Here is a 15,976-nt window from a genome sequence, read left to right on the forward strand (position 1 = left end):
AACTTTTAGTATTTAAACTAACAATGAGAATTCCAAAGCATACAGTATACTTTAAATGACACAAATGAATGAGAGACAATAGTTTGATTAAAAGACTAAATATTTATATAGATGCCTGTATGTATGCCTGCTTGTATTTTGAGCGTCTTTCTATTAAAAGCATATTCATTATTTCAAAAACTTTTGGGATTCTATTTTTTCAAGGACATTTCCAAGCCTGGACATAACCATTTTAAAATGCTATGACTTTTTCAGGTTTTCCATGACCGTAAGAACTCTAAATTACGTATGTATGTCGGCCAATTCAGAAGATAGCGTCACAGTGGTTTCCTCGATAAAAAGCCAAAAGAAACTAACACAGGGAAGTGAACCAAGTGAAGATTACTTGAGTTGAAAACTACACTCTTTACTATAATGAAAAACTATTGCAAGTATAAAGTCAAACATGTATTAATGCATCTGTAATGCACCTGTTGCATAAACATAATGTTACCATGTAGAAAAGAAGTATTGATCTGCTTCGCAACTGCTGCTATTGTTGTTTTACACAAGCACAGCGGAGAGCAATATGTTAGACACAAGAATAAGCTATTTTGTTTAGTTGCTTTTTAGTGAAGGCTCTGAATGAGTAAGTTTCCTCTAGAATGTGATGTTAAGGTGTTAATGTCCACAGATCTTATTGTGAAGGGTGGAATAAAAAGAGTGGGGCGGTGATGCGCTGTTGCTGACACAGTTGATTGTAATTTGTTAATTGTTAATTTCACAACTCATACTGCCATCACAATATTGAACAATGCACATTGTGCTCATTGTAGATTTTCCTCATACTGTGCAGGCCTAATGGGGAGTATAGTTTGGACAGGAAAATGAAGAGCAGCTGAGCTAGAACACTAGAAGGGGAAGACTAGAAGCAAACTAGAAGGAAACATTGGTGTAGTTATGTAATTACCTTACCGATGGTGATATTGAAATTACTGATTCTGCAACAAACGTGGGCATAACAGGCCATGGTGTCATTCTGCAGAGGCAAAAGCCCCAAACACCTCCCTTCATCAATATCTGATAATAAGATGCCCAACTGAACAAAATGCACAGCCATGTATCTTATAAGTTAACTAACTTTTTCAGGTGTGTTTTGTATAAAAGGTTCATGAAGCTGTAACTAACAGATGATCAGACTTACAATACGACTAAAATGATCTTAGCTTTAAGATGATTTGGGTAAACGGCTTGCTAGATATTCACAGATATCCATGTCCTCTAAATGCGAACCCAAGTGAGTGAAATCAAAAAGTGTAATGTGACTTTATGTATCCCCAGCTCTCCACTTTTGCAACCCCAGGCATATTGTCACCTTTCTCTCTTTCTCTCACTCTCTCTCTACCGTTATCTCTCTCCTTTTTATTCACCCACCAAGCCTCACCCTCTTTACTCCTCTCTCCCCCCTGTATACTTGCCCTTACCCACTATGAACTGTTAGCTCTGATGTACAGCCAATATTCTCTCTATCATATTAGCTGCAGTGCGTAAAGAAAGAGATAGGAAGAAGAGAGAGAGAGAGAGAGAGAGAGAGAGAGAGAGAGAGAGAGAGAGAGAGAGAGAGAGAGAGAGAGAGAAAGGATGGAGAGGAGACACATTTGTTCTACTCATCTCAGCTCTAAAAGATACAATTACCTCTCACAGCATATTATCCATGTTTTATACCAGCCCAGGGCCCCGTGCCTTTGCCTTGCCGCGCTCACCCCATGTAGGGCCCATATTTTAACACTAGCTATGACAGTTTATTTAAGAAAAGAAAATTGTCCCCAGGGAGATGGAGAGGGAGAGAGAGTGAGTGTGTGTAAGGAGAATAAGAGGAAAGGACAAAGAGGGTGGAGGGGGGGAGAGAATGAGAGATATATGTGGCAGAGAGAGAGAGAAGGAGGAAGACAAAATCATCTTCAAGAAAAAAACGGACAAAAGATAAAGACAGAAAAATACAGTCAGGGGACATTTATAAGGTGACACATCAACCTTTTAATAAAGACCATAAGTCTCGAAGACTTTTTCTTTCTGACTAAAAAGCAAACAGGAGTCCCATTTAATAAAACGGAGACATCCATGAGAGCATAAAAGGAAGGATAATCACATACAGTATCACACTAACAGAGAAGAGAAATAAGACTTAGTAACAAGGCTCAGATGCACCAGGTAGCTAACAGGTTCTGACTAAGAATCAGGTTTCAGGTTGGGTTTGAGTCAGGTTGTTGCTTGACATTTCTGGCTCTGGTAGTGCTCAGGTTTGGTTATTTTCAAAAGTAATTCATAAAGAAATGTCTCCCTTACTAAGGAATACAAATCTGATAATCTACCAATCCAACATTGTCCCTCCCACTTCTTATTCCAATTCAGAGTATGGATCCAATACCTGCCCCACACACCTGCTATTCAACAAAATGTGTATTTAATGAGGATCAGACACAACATGGCCCGATACCGCAGCCATTTAAAAACGTCAGTATCAGTGTACATTGGAGTAGCGTATCAATGCATCCTTATCTCTTTTCCAACACATTTGTAATAAGTTGTCAGATAAATATCCAGTTCAAAGAAAGAATACAAACAATATAAAGGTAACACTGCGTACGTTAGGTTGATCATAACGACACTGATTTTGCCAAATTCTGGTCTCACATTCCAGTGTAAAACTCTACCTCCAGAAGTGAAAATGTGTTTAATTGTCACTGAACTGAGCATCTTCTTTTTTAAATTAATATTCTGTTTTTTTTAAGTTGTTTTTTGCTCTTAATAGGGTTACTAGCCTATGCCATCCAACTTCTACTTCAGTGTGAATATTTCTAGAAAGGGTAGGTTAACATAACATATGCTTTTATGTAAACCCTTTTATACAAAGCACCTTGCAGCATCCGAGCCGCATACATTTTTAGCACTCCTATATCATAGGTCCAGTGGGAATGAAACCCCTAACCCTGGCCGTGTTAGTGCCTTGCTCTCACTGTTAAGATGGACCAGACAGCACATTGGCGTGAAACACTGATGTACAATAAATAAAGAAATTAATTTGAGGACAGAAAATCTCAAACCCCCACACACACAAACACACACACACCTTCGCTCCCCCTCTCCCACTATGTAATTGATGCCAGTCTTGTGCCCTTTTGCCTTCTGTGCCAGCGGGCAGAGGGCTACCATAGAGGCGTCCACTTCGCCCCGACATAACAACCTTGCTTCACCTTCACACATGTACACACAACGATAAATACACACACATAAATTTACTGTATTTAGTGCACACGTATGCACACAAACACACAAATAGAGCCTACGGAAACAGTGTATCTACATGCACACATATGAAGACAAAAAACCCTTTCAGTCTGTCTCACAATCTGTCTGTCTGTCTGGGCGAGACAGAGAGAATAGCATGAGACTACATGTGTGCAAACAGCAAACACTCACAAAAAAAACGCTTTCTATTCAATTCAAATATTTCCCCGACTGTAAATCATGTCATCATATTTGCATAATGTCTTGATGTGCCCTTATTTAAATCCTGTTAAATTGAAATGTTATTTTACAGTAAATAGATACATATACACTACCGTTCAAAAGTTTGGGGTCACTAAGAAATGTCCTTATTTTTTCGAAGAAAAACACTGGTTTTTTTTTCAATGAAGATAACATTAAATTAATCAGACAACACACTCTCTACATTGTGAATGTGGTAAAAAAATAAAAAAAATTCTAGGTGGAAACGTCTAGGAGAGGCAGGAGAGACAGACCGAGTACAGAGAAGAATTAGACAAACGAAGGAAAAAAGAAGACCAGCCCAGTCTCCGATAGTGTGGTAATGAGGAATGTTCCCATGCATCTCGAAGAAAAAGAAAAAGATGGAAAGACTGTGGTGGTATCAGATCAGTCGGTGCAAATCATTTGCCTTCTGCAAAGCCCAGACCAGTCCTTATACAGACATACACAGAGGCAAAAGTCTGCCAGTGTAATTGTGCGTGAAACATTCATTAAATGTATTATGGCATTCTGGAGAAGTTTTAGCAGCCAAACTGTGAGAGCAGAGTAGTGAAGCAGATGAGCTGTCAGGGTCTGGAGAACAAATTGGAGATTAGATGCGAACAACTCTCTCAAATAAATATATAGATGGATGTGTGTGTGTGTGTGTCTTTGTAAACTTGACTTGACCTTAACTCATTGTGACACTCAGATACCCACTTACCTTCTTTTTTCATCTTCCTAAGAAGTCTGTTCTTCTGTCTTTTCTGGGTTTTTTTGCAACAGGTGAGAAAAAAAGAAGCAACCAGCCATTTTCTTATATATTCACACGGCGCCTGTGTGGCGCCGTGTGCACATGTGGAGTCAATATGTAATGGTAAGAGAAAGAAAAAGGGAGTGTGTGTGTGTGTGTGTGTGTGTGTGTGTGTGTGTGTGTGTGTGTGTGTTTGCATGTGTGCGCGCGCACAAGTGTGTGTACGCACACGTGTTAAACATTCATGCTGCCGTGTTGGGTCGTGATGGGACCGGTGTGACTGGTTGTCCCTGCCACTGCCTCATCCGATAATGCTGATTTGCTCAGGCACTAACAGACGGAGCCCTCTGGGGGTCCTCCAGGCACACAGTCAATCACTGGTACTCCAAAAGATAGTACTCCAAAGCTATTTAAATCGTGAACTCCCTTCTATTCTCTTCTCCCCTTCTTTTGCCGTTTCTTTTTGTTACTTTATTCTCTCCAACTCTCCGGTTCTCTATACACTGAAACCTTCTCGTAGAAAATCCACTAACCATCTGACTTGCAGAACAGCTTCATCTCTCAGCGTTTTGTATATGTTGTTTTCTTCCCTTTTCACTATAATAATAATGATGATACAATAGCACAAAACATTAAAAAGAGAGGCACACAAAAAGAAAACATCTGGAAGTGGATTGTTGCATTCATCATTTAGAGCCAACACAGAAGGTTGTGTGCAACATTCTAGCAAAGTAAACCTGCTCCTCTCAGCGGTATAGCATTTGCATTGGATTGGTCACGTAACACTAAATCTGTATAATGACAATAACAAATGACGCTAGTTACATGGCGGCAAAAACAGGCGATAACTTCTTCGTCTTATCGTAGCCTCCAGGTTTGCTGCCCTTAGTGTGGTGCTCCTGATGTGGGTGTTATTCATATTTCTCATCTACTCTTTGTCTCAATGTGAAGGGGCTATGGATGGACAAACAGACTGTGTGCAGCTCATTAGTTTCCCTACCCAACCACTTCACGGTGTCAATGCCCAATGTGCTCCTAATGCAATCACAGTGCTCTGAGGCACTTGAGATTATAAAAGAGAGAACAAGTCATGTCAATTACACACAGATCATCAGCTACTTTAACACCAGTTGTTTCTATCCCTCCCTCATCCCCAGCAAATGTAGAGGTACTTTTAAACATTCAAAAAGAGCAGAGAACAATGTACAGGGAAGTCAGTCTTACAATAAACTGACTTTATAAGTATCACTTAACAACACTGAGCCACCTCCCTCACTTTCCCCATCTTCTCTCCTCTCTCAATCCCTCCCTCCCCCAGGCTACCTTTTCCTCCACTATTCTCGACATCGTTACCATAATCAGATAAGACAACTACCTAGGGAGCACCGGCATCCCTACAGCACCTTGCTCCTGGCACCGTGTGTGTACATGTGTGCGTCAGTGTGTGTGAATTGCTCCTGGCACTTGGAAATCCGAATTCCTTTTGACTGTCTTTTTTGCTGTTTTGATCTTTTGAAACCGACAGATGACTGGTTAGTGTGTGTGCGCGTGTGCGTGTGTGTGTGAGTGAGGGAGAGAGAGAAAAAGAAAGAAAGAGAGAGAGGGGGTGTGTGCGTGTGTGTGTGTGTGTGTGTGTGTGTGTGTGTGTGTGTGTGTGTGTGTGTGTGTGTGTATTTTGTGTATGCAAGAAAGGTTTCTAAATTGCCCAGCTCGTTCATAAGGTAATATCTGTATTGTGGCTGACATGTCTGTTAAAAACTACTGCTGAACTGTGTGTGTGTGTGTGTGTGTGTGTGTGTGTGTGTGTGTGTGTGTGTGTGTGTGTGAGTGAGTGAGTGAGTGAGTGAGTGAGTGAGTGAGTGAGTGAGTGAGTGAGTGAGTGATAAGTAGATAAGCAGATAAGTGTGTATGAATGCAAAGGAATGGGAGTATGCGAATGGTGTTTGAGTGTCAATGATGATTATGTTATTCTTCTGAATAGTTGAAACAGATCACGTAACCCTACCATTAAACGAAAGGCCGTCTGATTCATAAGAATGCGCACACACGCAAAGTTTCAAAACACACCAACACAACACACTTTTAGCTAAATATCTGCAAGCCTTACACTTTCCTATGCCTTCATTGACATATATATATATATAACACATAGATAGTGTAGACAAACATAAAAAAAAGCCTGATCCATACAGGGCATGAACACATACTGTACACACAAACACACACACACGCAAACACATACACACACACACACACACACACACACACACACACACACACACACGTGCTATCATCAATTGAGCCATAAGAAACACTACATTTAGCCAACAACACAAAAGGACAGCCAAACTCCTGGACCAGGCATCAACACCAGACATCCAGCCAGTAAAGTCAACTGTCAAGTTAGATCTGGCTGGGGACAATAATTTTTCAAGTACTGGTCAACATGTATAACTTCCCCATTGCAGGCTTCTCCCTCTGTCCTTGAATAATTAATTAAATAGAACTGCAGTTGATATATAGCAGGCTCCATTCCATTATCTACCTACATTTGACACCTCCAGTCTCTCTTTTCTCTCTTCTCAAAGTAATTACTAGAAACTTAGTTTGAATGATAACTTATAATCATAGAAAATGGAAGTATAAGAAATGTACTTGACGATACTAAGATTATTAAAAGAGTTATCTATTTGCAACAGACTACTTGTCATTAGTCTGCCATTTTCAAATAATGTTTTCCTCGTTTTTAATATTTTATTGTATTATCTTGATTTGATATTTTGAAAATTTGCTTCTGAGCTGTCTTGCCAAAAGTGAAATGAAAAAATAAATACCACTCATATGTCTGTGCTTTATGTATGTATGAAGCTTGAGCTTAGCTTAGCATACAAACCTATTTAAAACAACCGGTACATGAAACGTAGTACACGTTGATTCTATTAATTGATCATCTTTTCTTTTTGTTTTGTTTGTTGGTTCAATTTCAGTTACAAGACAGAGATTTAATTTAATAATTCATGATATAAAACATCATCATTTGGGTTATTATGTGTGTTGTAGTCAGAGAGGGGCAATAAAATTAATTAACAAAATACAATAAAAATACATGCCCGGTCAAATAAATATTTGGGCCAAAACATTATGCAGATAAAAAGTAGATAAACGAACAACTTCATTAACAGATGCTTATAGTGAAAAGGCTTGTGATGGTGGCCATGTTTTCCCCACAAGTAGACTGGTGTTATTCAGAAATGCTGAAAGAGAAAGATTGTCCAGTAGAGTAATCTGTAACCTGATAAGTCTTCAACAGACCAGAAACACAAACGCATGCACGCACACATGCGCATGCACACACACACACACACACGCACACACACACACACACACACACACACACACACACACACACATACACACACACACACACTTGGTCTCTCGACTTCACTTTTCAGAACTATTAGAGCTTATGAAAGCCTTTTGACAACCTTGTACTTCTAACTTCTGATAACTTCTAAAATATCTAGCACTTAGGTCAATTGATTCTTAAGAAATAACAGTAAAAAAAAACACCAAAGAGTACAAAATAAAAGCATACATTGTCCGTATATCACATACAGTACACAATGAGTAGGCTCATTGAGGATTCGGGTGCACGCCAGGCAAACCCTGATTCACTCACGTATTAGAACAAGCTTTGTGCTATCAAATGAAATAACCTTTATGTGAGTACATCAATTTCATCACAAAAAAAACACAGAGCTAAAGAGATTAAGTACAGTAAGTAAAATCCAAAGAAATACTGTGTTGCAAGTGGGAGGAATCGTCTGTCTCTGTATGTGTGTCTGATCATGTAATGTGCGGCCTCTGGCCCCAGCAGCTGTGCCAAAGCAGATGTTTGCCAGTGTAATTACCACAAAGTCGTAGAGAGGAAGTAGAAAATATTGACAGAGAATGAAAGAAAAACTGGATAGAGAAGACGATGATAAAGAGACCATTTCCTCATGACAGTTAAACGCAAATCTGATGACACTTGTACGGTATATTGAGTTTCATGCTACATGTGGCTCTCTATTGACCGACTATGACAACAGGACAGCTTTCTCTCATGTCACCATCGGCATCCCTAAACTCTCTGAGAATTGTTACCTGCAAAACAAGGTGTGTCCACTCCTCCAGTGTAAGCCTGCCCTCTGTTCTGAAGCTGACGGTCAGAGGAGTCTGACTGTTGGACTGACCATAGCGCAGAGTGACCATCTGCTCGGACACTGTCACAGAAAAAATCAACCGCTGTCCTGAGCTCTTCTCCAGCAGCATCCTGAGGGAAACAGAAACGTGCATATCGAAACACAATCATTTCAGTTCATCTGAATATCTTGCAGTGGTAACTTGTTATGACATAACTCAGAAGTAAGAAAAAAGGACGAGTGGACTCAAGTGCCACTACGCACACTCCTACACACAGTCTCTCATTCTGACATTTACACATGGAATATCAATATTTTACATGACTGCTAGGTTTGAGCTGCTACACTGGGTGCAGACACACACACCCTCCTTGTGTCATATTAACCACCATCACTGACATTTTATGGGAAATCATGACTTTTATGAACCCAGAGCCACATACCCTATAAATCAGATAGATGTATGCATGAGAAAGACACCGTATGTATGTATGCATGTGAGCATGTGTGCTTGTGGGGAGAGACAAAGAGATAGATAGACAGGCAGAGATAATACATACAGTTTGGTTATTTTCAAAAACTAAAGGGCTGGTTTACTGGACTGAAAAGGCTTATTTTGTCAAAAGGATGCTTTAACTTTTGATATTTTTTTTTAACATCCTGATTATTAAAGCCCAAGTTAAAACATTTAAAGTAAATGTTTTGTCCAAAACCCTGAATATTCAGCAAATACACAGTCGATAGTCTAAATTGTTGCATACTTTTCTGTTGGAATATCAGTTATAACAAAAATGTATTCAATATGTTGCTAGGGAAAGATAAGTTGATGGAAAAAGTTGTCAAAATACTTCAAGCCAGGAAAAGTACAGTGTGTGTGACCAAACAAAAATTAAATATCCATTCAAAATTAGAATCTTTAAACAATATAGACATAACTTCATAACCACGTTTTGGAAGTGAAGCAACGATATCGTAAAAACTATGATTTGTAAGAACAGGTGGCTGGCTCTGTTCATTGTTCAGATGAGGGGAGGGATGTGAAATCACAAAGAGAGGGAGACACAAAGAGAGGGGTGAGGAGAGATGGACAGAGGTGAGGATAGAGACCTCCTTTCATCTGGATTCTTTGATGGCAGCCCTGATCGTCTCTACAACAAAAGACTGATGGCCAACGACAGTAACAGAAAGAAGGAGAGAGAGAGTGAGAGGGGGGAGATATTACTTCCATTCAGATGCATTCAGCCTTACAGGTGTCATGTTCGGAAAACTAAGACTACAAGACTTGTCTGTCATCTAAATACCCGGACAGACAACTTCACAAACAAAATCTCAGCAGGAAATTTAAAGGACTGATTTGATCTCTGTCAGATTCTTCTTCTCACAGTTAAATTCATCTGACAGCAACATTTAAACTGAACATCCAGTGAGTTACTAGATACACATAAAACCTAGCGTTGCTCTGGATCTTTCTTCAGACCTGTCACCACTGCAAAATTATCAGTCATGTTTATCTTGACAGCACATTGTGGGATATGTAAATGTAAACAGACATTATCTAACAGAACTTAAACAAAGCCATAACAGATGTTTGTTTATTCTGCATTGCCTTTTGTTGGAAGAAAAACAATATTCACACTTAATCATGTACTATTTCACTGTTATATTCAGACTCCTCATCTTATTGTCTCTGTTTAATCTTACACACAAACTCAGCATGTCTCCTGATAGCAGGGAGACTGGGGAATCTGTATGTTTCTATCTGAAAGAACGTGCAGTTCCTTTGTTATCATATGACCATTTCTTACAAACCGCTCTATGGGACGAGGAGAAAGGTTCCCGATTAGGCCGAAGACGTCATGAGGGTTTCTGTTAGAGGGTCATGATGTGTATTTAAGAGGTGGTTCTTTGGGAGATCTTTGAGCAGTCTTGGATATGCAATTTGTCTATCATGTTGTACTTCTGACTCTGCTCCTTCCTTGCAACGAATAAATGTTCCTGTTTTAATGATTTTACTCCGAGGGGTCGAGTGAATTTTTCTAACACCTTTTTTTGTCCAAATAGAGCATATGATTTTGTATTACATTAAAAGCAATAATGTAGTAAAACTATACTGTGAAACCTGACTAAACTATATGATCAAATATAGTTAGCTGATGGATGGAGCTGAAGTTGTAAAATAAAATAAAACACTTTTTGCCACTGATATGATGATATAATAGCATAATAAGGCCAGAACATTCTTTCAAGAATGTTTAAGAATATTTAGACATTGGAATTGGAAGGTGAAGAAAATATTCTAATATTTTATATTAATAAAATATGAAATAAAACCAAATGACCAAAGCAATAAATAAAAAGGACTTCAGGCCCTGTCAACAAGAATGTGCTATTTCTGCGCAATGCCTAATGTTTATTTTGGCATTATGTTTGCAAAAATGCTTGTGACATTCTTATGTAAACAGCAATATTGAGGTTATCAAAAATGACTGCAGCCAGGAACATATATCTTACAACATTCAACAACTTAATTACTGTGACTGGCCTAATCATGAGTCCAACAATGTTAGATGAGACAAATGGAAAAAACGGTGGACTCTTTTGCTACCGACATTTGATTAACAAATAGAAAATAAGACATCATTCATGTTTACTTTCAAGACAAAGCATCCCATGTTGTCCAAGCAATCCACTTTCACTGTTGCTGTAGGGGAAGATGGGGTTGCCAGAAAAGCAAACTGATCTCTTTATATGTGTGCTTGTGCTTTGTGTGTGTGACTGCAAACTGATCTGAGTGTGTGTAACTTTGCACCATCCCAGCCCTGCCCGCAACATACCAGCACACTCTCATCTCCGCTCTCACACACAACATGTCTAAGTGGGACATGACAGCCAGTTGTTAGCCATCATTTCCTGACAGTGATACTGACCTGACGAGACTTGATTGCTTCTTAATATTAGATCAATATCGCAGGGCTTTCACTACAATGCACTGTCAATGTATGAAAATTATAACACATATGATACCAGAACAAACATTTGACGATATATTACAGCAACACTGTGTTTCAAGCAGGGAGCTGGATCAGTAGCACAGGATGATGTTGGACTATTCTGATACGGTAAATCAGTAATTGTGACTCATTATTATTGCACACATGCTATTCTTTTCCATTTCTTTTTCTGTTTTTTTCCACCTTGGGTCCAAAGATTTGAATATAAAGTATATCCTCAAAATGGGAACAACAAATTGAATATCTTTAATCTCTATCACTTTTATTTCTCCAAAAAGTAGAATTTAGACCAGAACTTTGACTTGCAGGTTCAGTGCTGTCAGTTTCACCTCTTTCTGTAAATACAGTATTAACAAAGCTTGTTAAATGTAACACTATGTTATTATTGCTCTTTATAGTTGTGCCAAATGAAACTGTAAAGTCTCATGTGTCTTTGGGGATCATCTATTTCACTTAGATTAGCATCTGTCCATAAAGTATACACTTAATGGTTAATAACACATTTTTAAAGCATTTCTAGTTGTGTAGTTTTTAGGGCTGCACCAAATAGTTCAAAGCTGTTTTCATAGCGTTGATAATCAAATTATAAACCAACATTTGAATGCACATCTTTTTTTAGTTCATTGCTCGTAATTCCGCAAAATGACAGATTAAGATTATGTCAACTAACCAGGGTATTAACTATGCAGTGACACCCTACACAATCACTCATATCCTTTGCTCTCATGATTCAAGGGGACCCAGCCTCTCCACACAACACATGTCAAAATGTATTTTAAAAATGTATTTTAAAAAAAAAATTTCACTGTAGTCAAAAAAAGACTAATTTATCGAATTTGCTATAACACTAAATACAAATTGAGGATTTGTTTAAAGATGACGAGAAATAGTCAAAGCTTCATTTAAAAAAAAAAATGTTTGGCATTTGGGACAGCCCCAATATCATTATTCATATGCTGTGATAAGTAAAGTCAGGATACATGAAGAACATTTACTCTCATCGAAGTCTGACTTTTTACTTCATCAAAGTTACTGCACGAATTGTCAAGCACACACAGGGAACACTTCCCAACTGGCTAATTGCTACTATATACAGCCGTTACATATTCGGCCTTTGCTGCTTTGCATGAAGTTAACTTGCCGAGGCTAGCTAAGATCCATCTATAAATTATAAAAATATTTTTGAAAAGCACAGTGTACTGTGTGTGCTGTAAGGTGGCATTGTTAATCCCAGTATCTCCACCTATGACACAGAAAAATAATTCTTAATTCAAAGGAATTACAAATTTCATGAAACTCACATTTCTCCAGGAGAACCTGGTTTGATCCACAATGCCAAAGTGAGTGAACCTAACGCTCCCAGTGTCTGTGAAGGGGGGGAGACCAGACATCCATCCTGGATTAGCCGAAAGAGCACACTACTGGATCCACCAGAAACCCCATCTGAACTCGTCGTGGTTTTGCTCTCTCTCTGAGTCCCAGGACGAGTGTCATTTCTGTCTTCATTTATACAGGTACCCCTGGGGGAATGAAGTGTAAATGTGTTAATATTTTCACTCAAAATTACCTATTTTTTCTTTGCATAAATGGAAATGTCAGAGGCCATCTAAAATACCTTCATCACACTACAGAGAATGCAATCTGCCTACCTGTGTGCAGATAGTAGCAGTGGGGCATATGGAGGTGTGGAGTATCTATAGGGACAATCCTGGACACAGAACGCCTGATAACATGTTGTCAACTCAGTCTGAGAGGATGGCGACTGACAGTAGCTGCTCCGCTCTGGGACCCCACAGGTGGATCGAGAAGGGGAGGTGGACACGGGTTTGAAGGCAGCAATGTTCTCCATTCTTGGGAAATGTCCCTAAGAATGAAGACAGTTAAACAATTAGCATGATTGCATTAAATCTGGATCTCTTGTCACTTTCACATATTTGTCGAGGCAGTAACTAGAGAACTAAAATGCCACAAATGGAGAATTCAAGGAGCTATAAAATAAAACAGCCTATGGTTGTAGTATAAGCATAATCCATTTTGCTGTCAAATCACTTAAATCACATGTACTGTGTATACATAAAATGTTTAATACATATTAGGACAGTTGTTTTGAAAAGTAAATATTAATAAATGAATGGTATTTCGCATGCTGGCTCACTGTCACACTGTTATAACTTACTGACATACAGCTAGCGCTAATGTAAATTAGGAACACCAGGTCTTTCCCAATGCGAGGTCAAAATATCGTCTTTGACAAAGGCCTATTTTGTAGTCATTAAATAACTCATATAAAATAAATTGTCTGCTATTCTCCAGTTTGTCGTTCACAAATTACAATTAGCTCTTGAAAGCCACTCTTACCTGTGATGAAGCAGGTGTTGGATAGAGACTGAAGAGGAGGAGAGTGAACCAGATGAAGAGGTGATGCCACTTCATCCTTTTCATCATGTTTTTACCTCTTCCAGTGATGATTTTCATGTAAAATGGCCAGGGAGAAACAGGCCAAATCTTCCATTCTCTCATCCTTTTTTCCCTTTGCTTGCTTTCATCTTCTGTTTCTGCATCTGACAGAATTGAAGAAATCCCACACACATCTGCCGTGTACTTGTCTTTTGCTTTTGCGCAATTCCCCCCATTTCTTAGATATTTAATGTTCTTGTTGCGTTTTATCCTTAAGTCACACAGCTCCTTTCTCATTCCTCTCTCCATCTTCTCCCTGCTGACTCCTCTACCCCATTTTTGTCTCTGCATTTCTGCCCTCTGTGGCTTCGCTCCTCCCTCGTTGCCTCTGTGTTCCAACCATCTTTGGCCTTTGACCCTACAAAATTCAAGAATTGGGTTCTCTGAGGGGTCCAGCGTGGTGCTAGCTTCTAAAATCTTAGACAGTGGTTCTGCAACATTCCCAGGTAATGAAGGAACGTGGATTTCTTTTGGAAGCCTTCCAGCAGCACCTGAATAAGTGATGACTGTCATGGTTTTATGGTTCCCGGGTTCCAGGGACATTTTTTTACAGGCCAGTACCCCTAGGGTAAGGCTACGAAGCTTAGCTCTCTGTTACACTGTCTCAGTGCCTCGCACACACACCCACACACAAACCACAACCAAAGCCTTCACATGATGGGTAGGATTTCACAATCTAGAGAGGGAATAGAGAGAAGGAGAGAAGGAAAGAGAGACGTGGTCAGACCAAAATCCAACATGAGACAAATCTGAGGAGAGTGAAATGCCATGCAGGCTATTCCCTAGCCAAAGCCTGCACTATCATGTACAGCTTGATGGAGGCACAGCTCAACTGATACTGCTACATTGCTTTTCATTTTTTCTTCATTTTCTATTGAATTAAACATGACCTTTTCCCGCTGACATCTGGCCTCCAGGTCCTTATCCAACTAAACGACTTTTCTCAGAAGTTTGTTGGAAATTGAGGCTTAGGCCAAAGCTCTCTTCATTACAATACTTATCAGCTTCAATTTCGCATTTTGACACACAAAAAGAGGCTAGCAGTGCAGGCATCTCTCGTGCTGAATGATTGGACCTTCTTGACTACAATGAGCGTTTGATAATAGGACAGCTACAACAGTGTATCTAATAACGGGTGCTATAAGCAGTGCAAATTTGTAAATCTATACAGATATGTGATGTGCTAAAATATTGAGTGACTCCTTGTGGTTACCTGTCGAGTCCCAGCACAACGCGATATCCCCATCACAAGTGCAGCGTCAACAAACAGGCAACTTGTTGCTCTGGCACGAGTTGAACAAAACAAGCTAACTACCTGTTTTTCCGCGCACCTGTCAGCCATACCAGACGCCGCTCCAGAAGAAAAAATAGTCCTTTCCAAACATGACGTGAGTTACTCTGTCCGTTGTTCCAGCCCACACTTTGAAACAAAAAACTGAACGACAGTACAGCTAAACTTGACAAAGCTCCTGTTTTGTTCTTCTCTGCCGTAGCTCTCTCACTCAGAGCACGCAGCACGCGGTACTAAGGAGATTACGGCGAGCTGCCATCTGGCCAGCAGCGCTCGAGGCGGCAGGATACCGGGGCGCAAAGTAACGAGGAGGCGACGTTACAGCGGCGGGAGCCAAGTAACGGAAACTTGAGAGCCCCGGGGTTTGGTGTGAAAATAAATAGTGCGACATAACCATTTGCATCTGTTACAGGATTGTACTACATATTGTCCATGACAGCGACGCATTAATATGCGATTTAAAAAGCCTAATTACCACCTGCCTGGTAGCAGTACTTTACCCCCCACCTACGCGGGCTGCGTCTGGGTTTCAGACAAGTGGCTCTCAGAGAAGAAGAACGCCACTGCCGTCGCTAAGCAACGAAATCTGATCCGGCCAAAGAGAGTGGAGCGAATCATTTAATAGATCTGTCAATTTTGTATTTAAATACTTCATCACCATTTAAGGCTCAGTGCAAATACAATATAAACTGATGAGAAAAACAAATATTATTTGTGTAATTCCTTATTAATACTGCATTTACTCCATTCCATTTAGTTGTCGTAAACACTG

At 39.6% G+C, this 15,976-nt stretch overlaps 1 protein-coding gene across 1 annotated transcript in view; it reads right to left on the bottom strand.

Moving 5' to 3' along the window:
- ush2a (Usher syndrome 2A (autosomal recessive, mild)) overlaps positions 1-15,650 on the bottom strand; it is a 196,158-nt gene extending 180,508 nt beyond the window's left edge. The window contains exons 1-5 of the mRNA XM_068575666.1: positions 15,229-15,650; positions 13,815-14,589; positions 13,106-13,320; positions 12,758-12,976; positions 8,408-8,576 (exon numbers count right to left, since the gene is read on the bottom strand). Of these exons, the coding sequence (XP_068431767.1) occupies positions 8,408-8,576; positions 12,758-12,976; positions 13,106-13,320; positions 13,815-14,456 (1,245 nt within the window). The 5' untranslated portion in view covers positions 14,457-14,589; positions 15,229-15,650. The remainder of the gene's footprint in view (positions 1-8,407; positions 8,577-12,757; positions 12,977-13,105; positions 13,321-13,814; positions 14,590-15,228) is intronic.
- Between the last annotated feature and the right edge of the window lie 326 nt (positions 15,651-15,976).

The sequence above is a fragment of the Clinocottus analis genome, unplaced genomic scaffold, assembly GCF_023055335.1.
Source record: "Clinocottus analis isolate CAN_PGR_092001 unplaced genomic scaffold, fCliAna1.0.p SCAF_1, whole genome shotgun sequence".
Lineage (NCBI taxonomy): Eukaryota > Metazoa > Chordata > Actinopteri > Perciformes > Cottidae > Clinocottus > Clinocottus analis.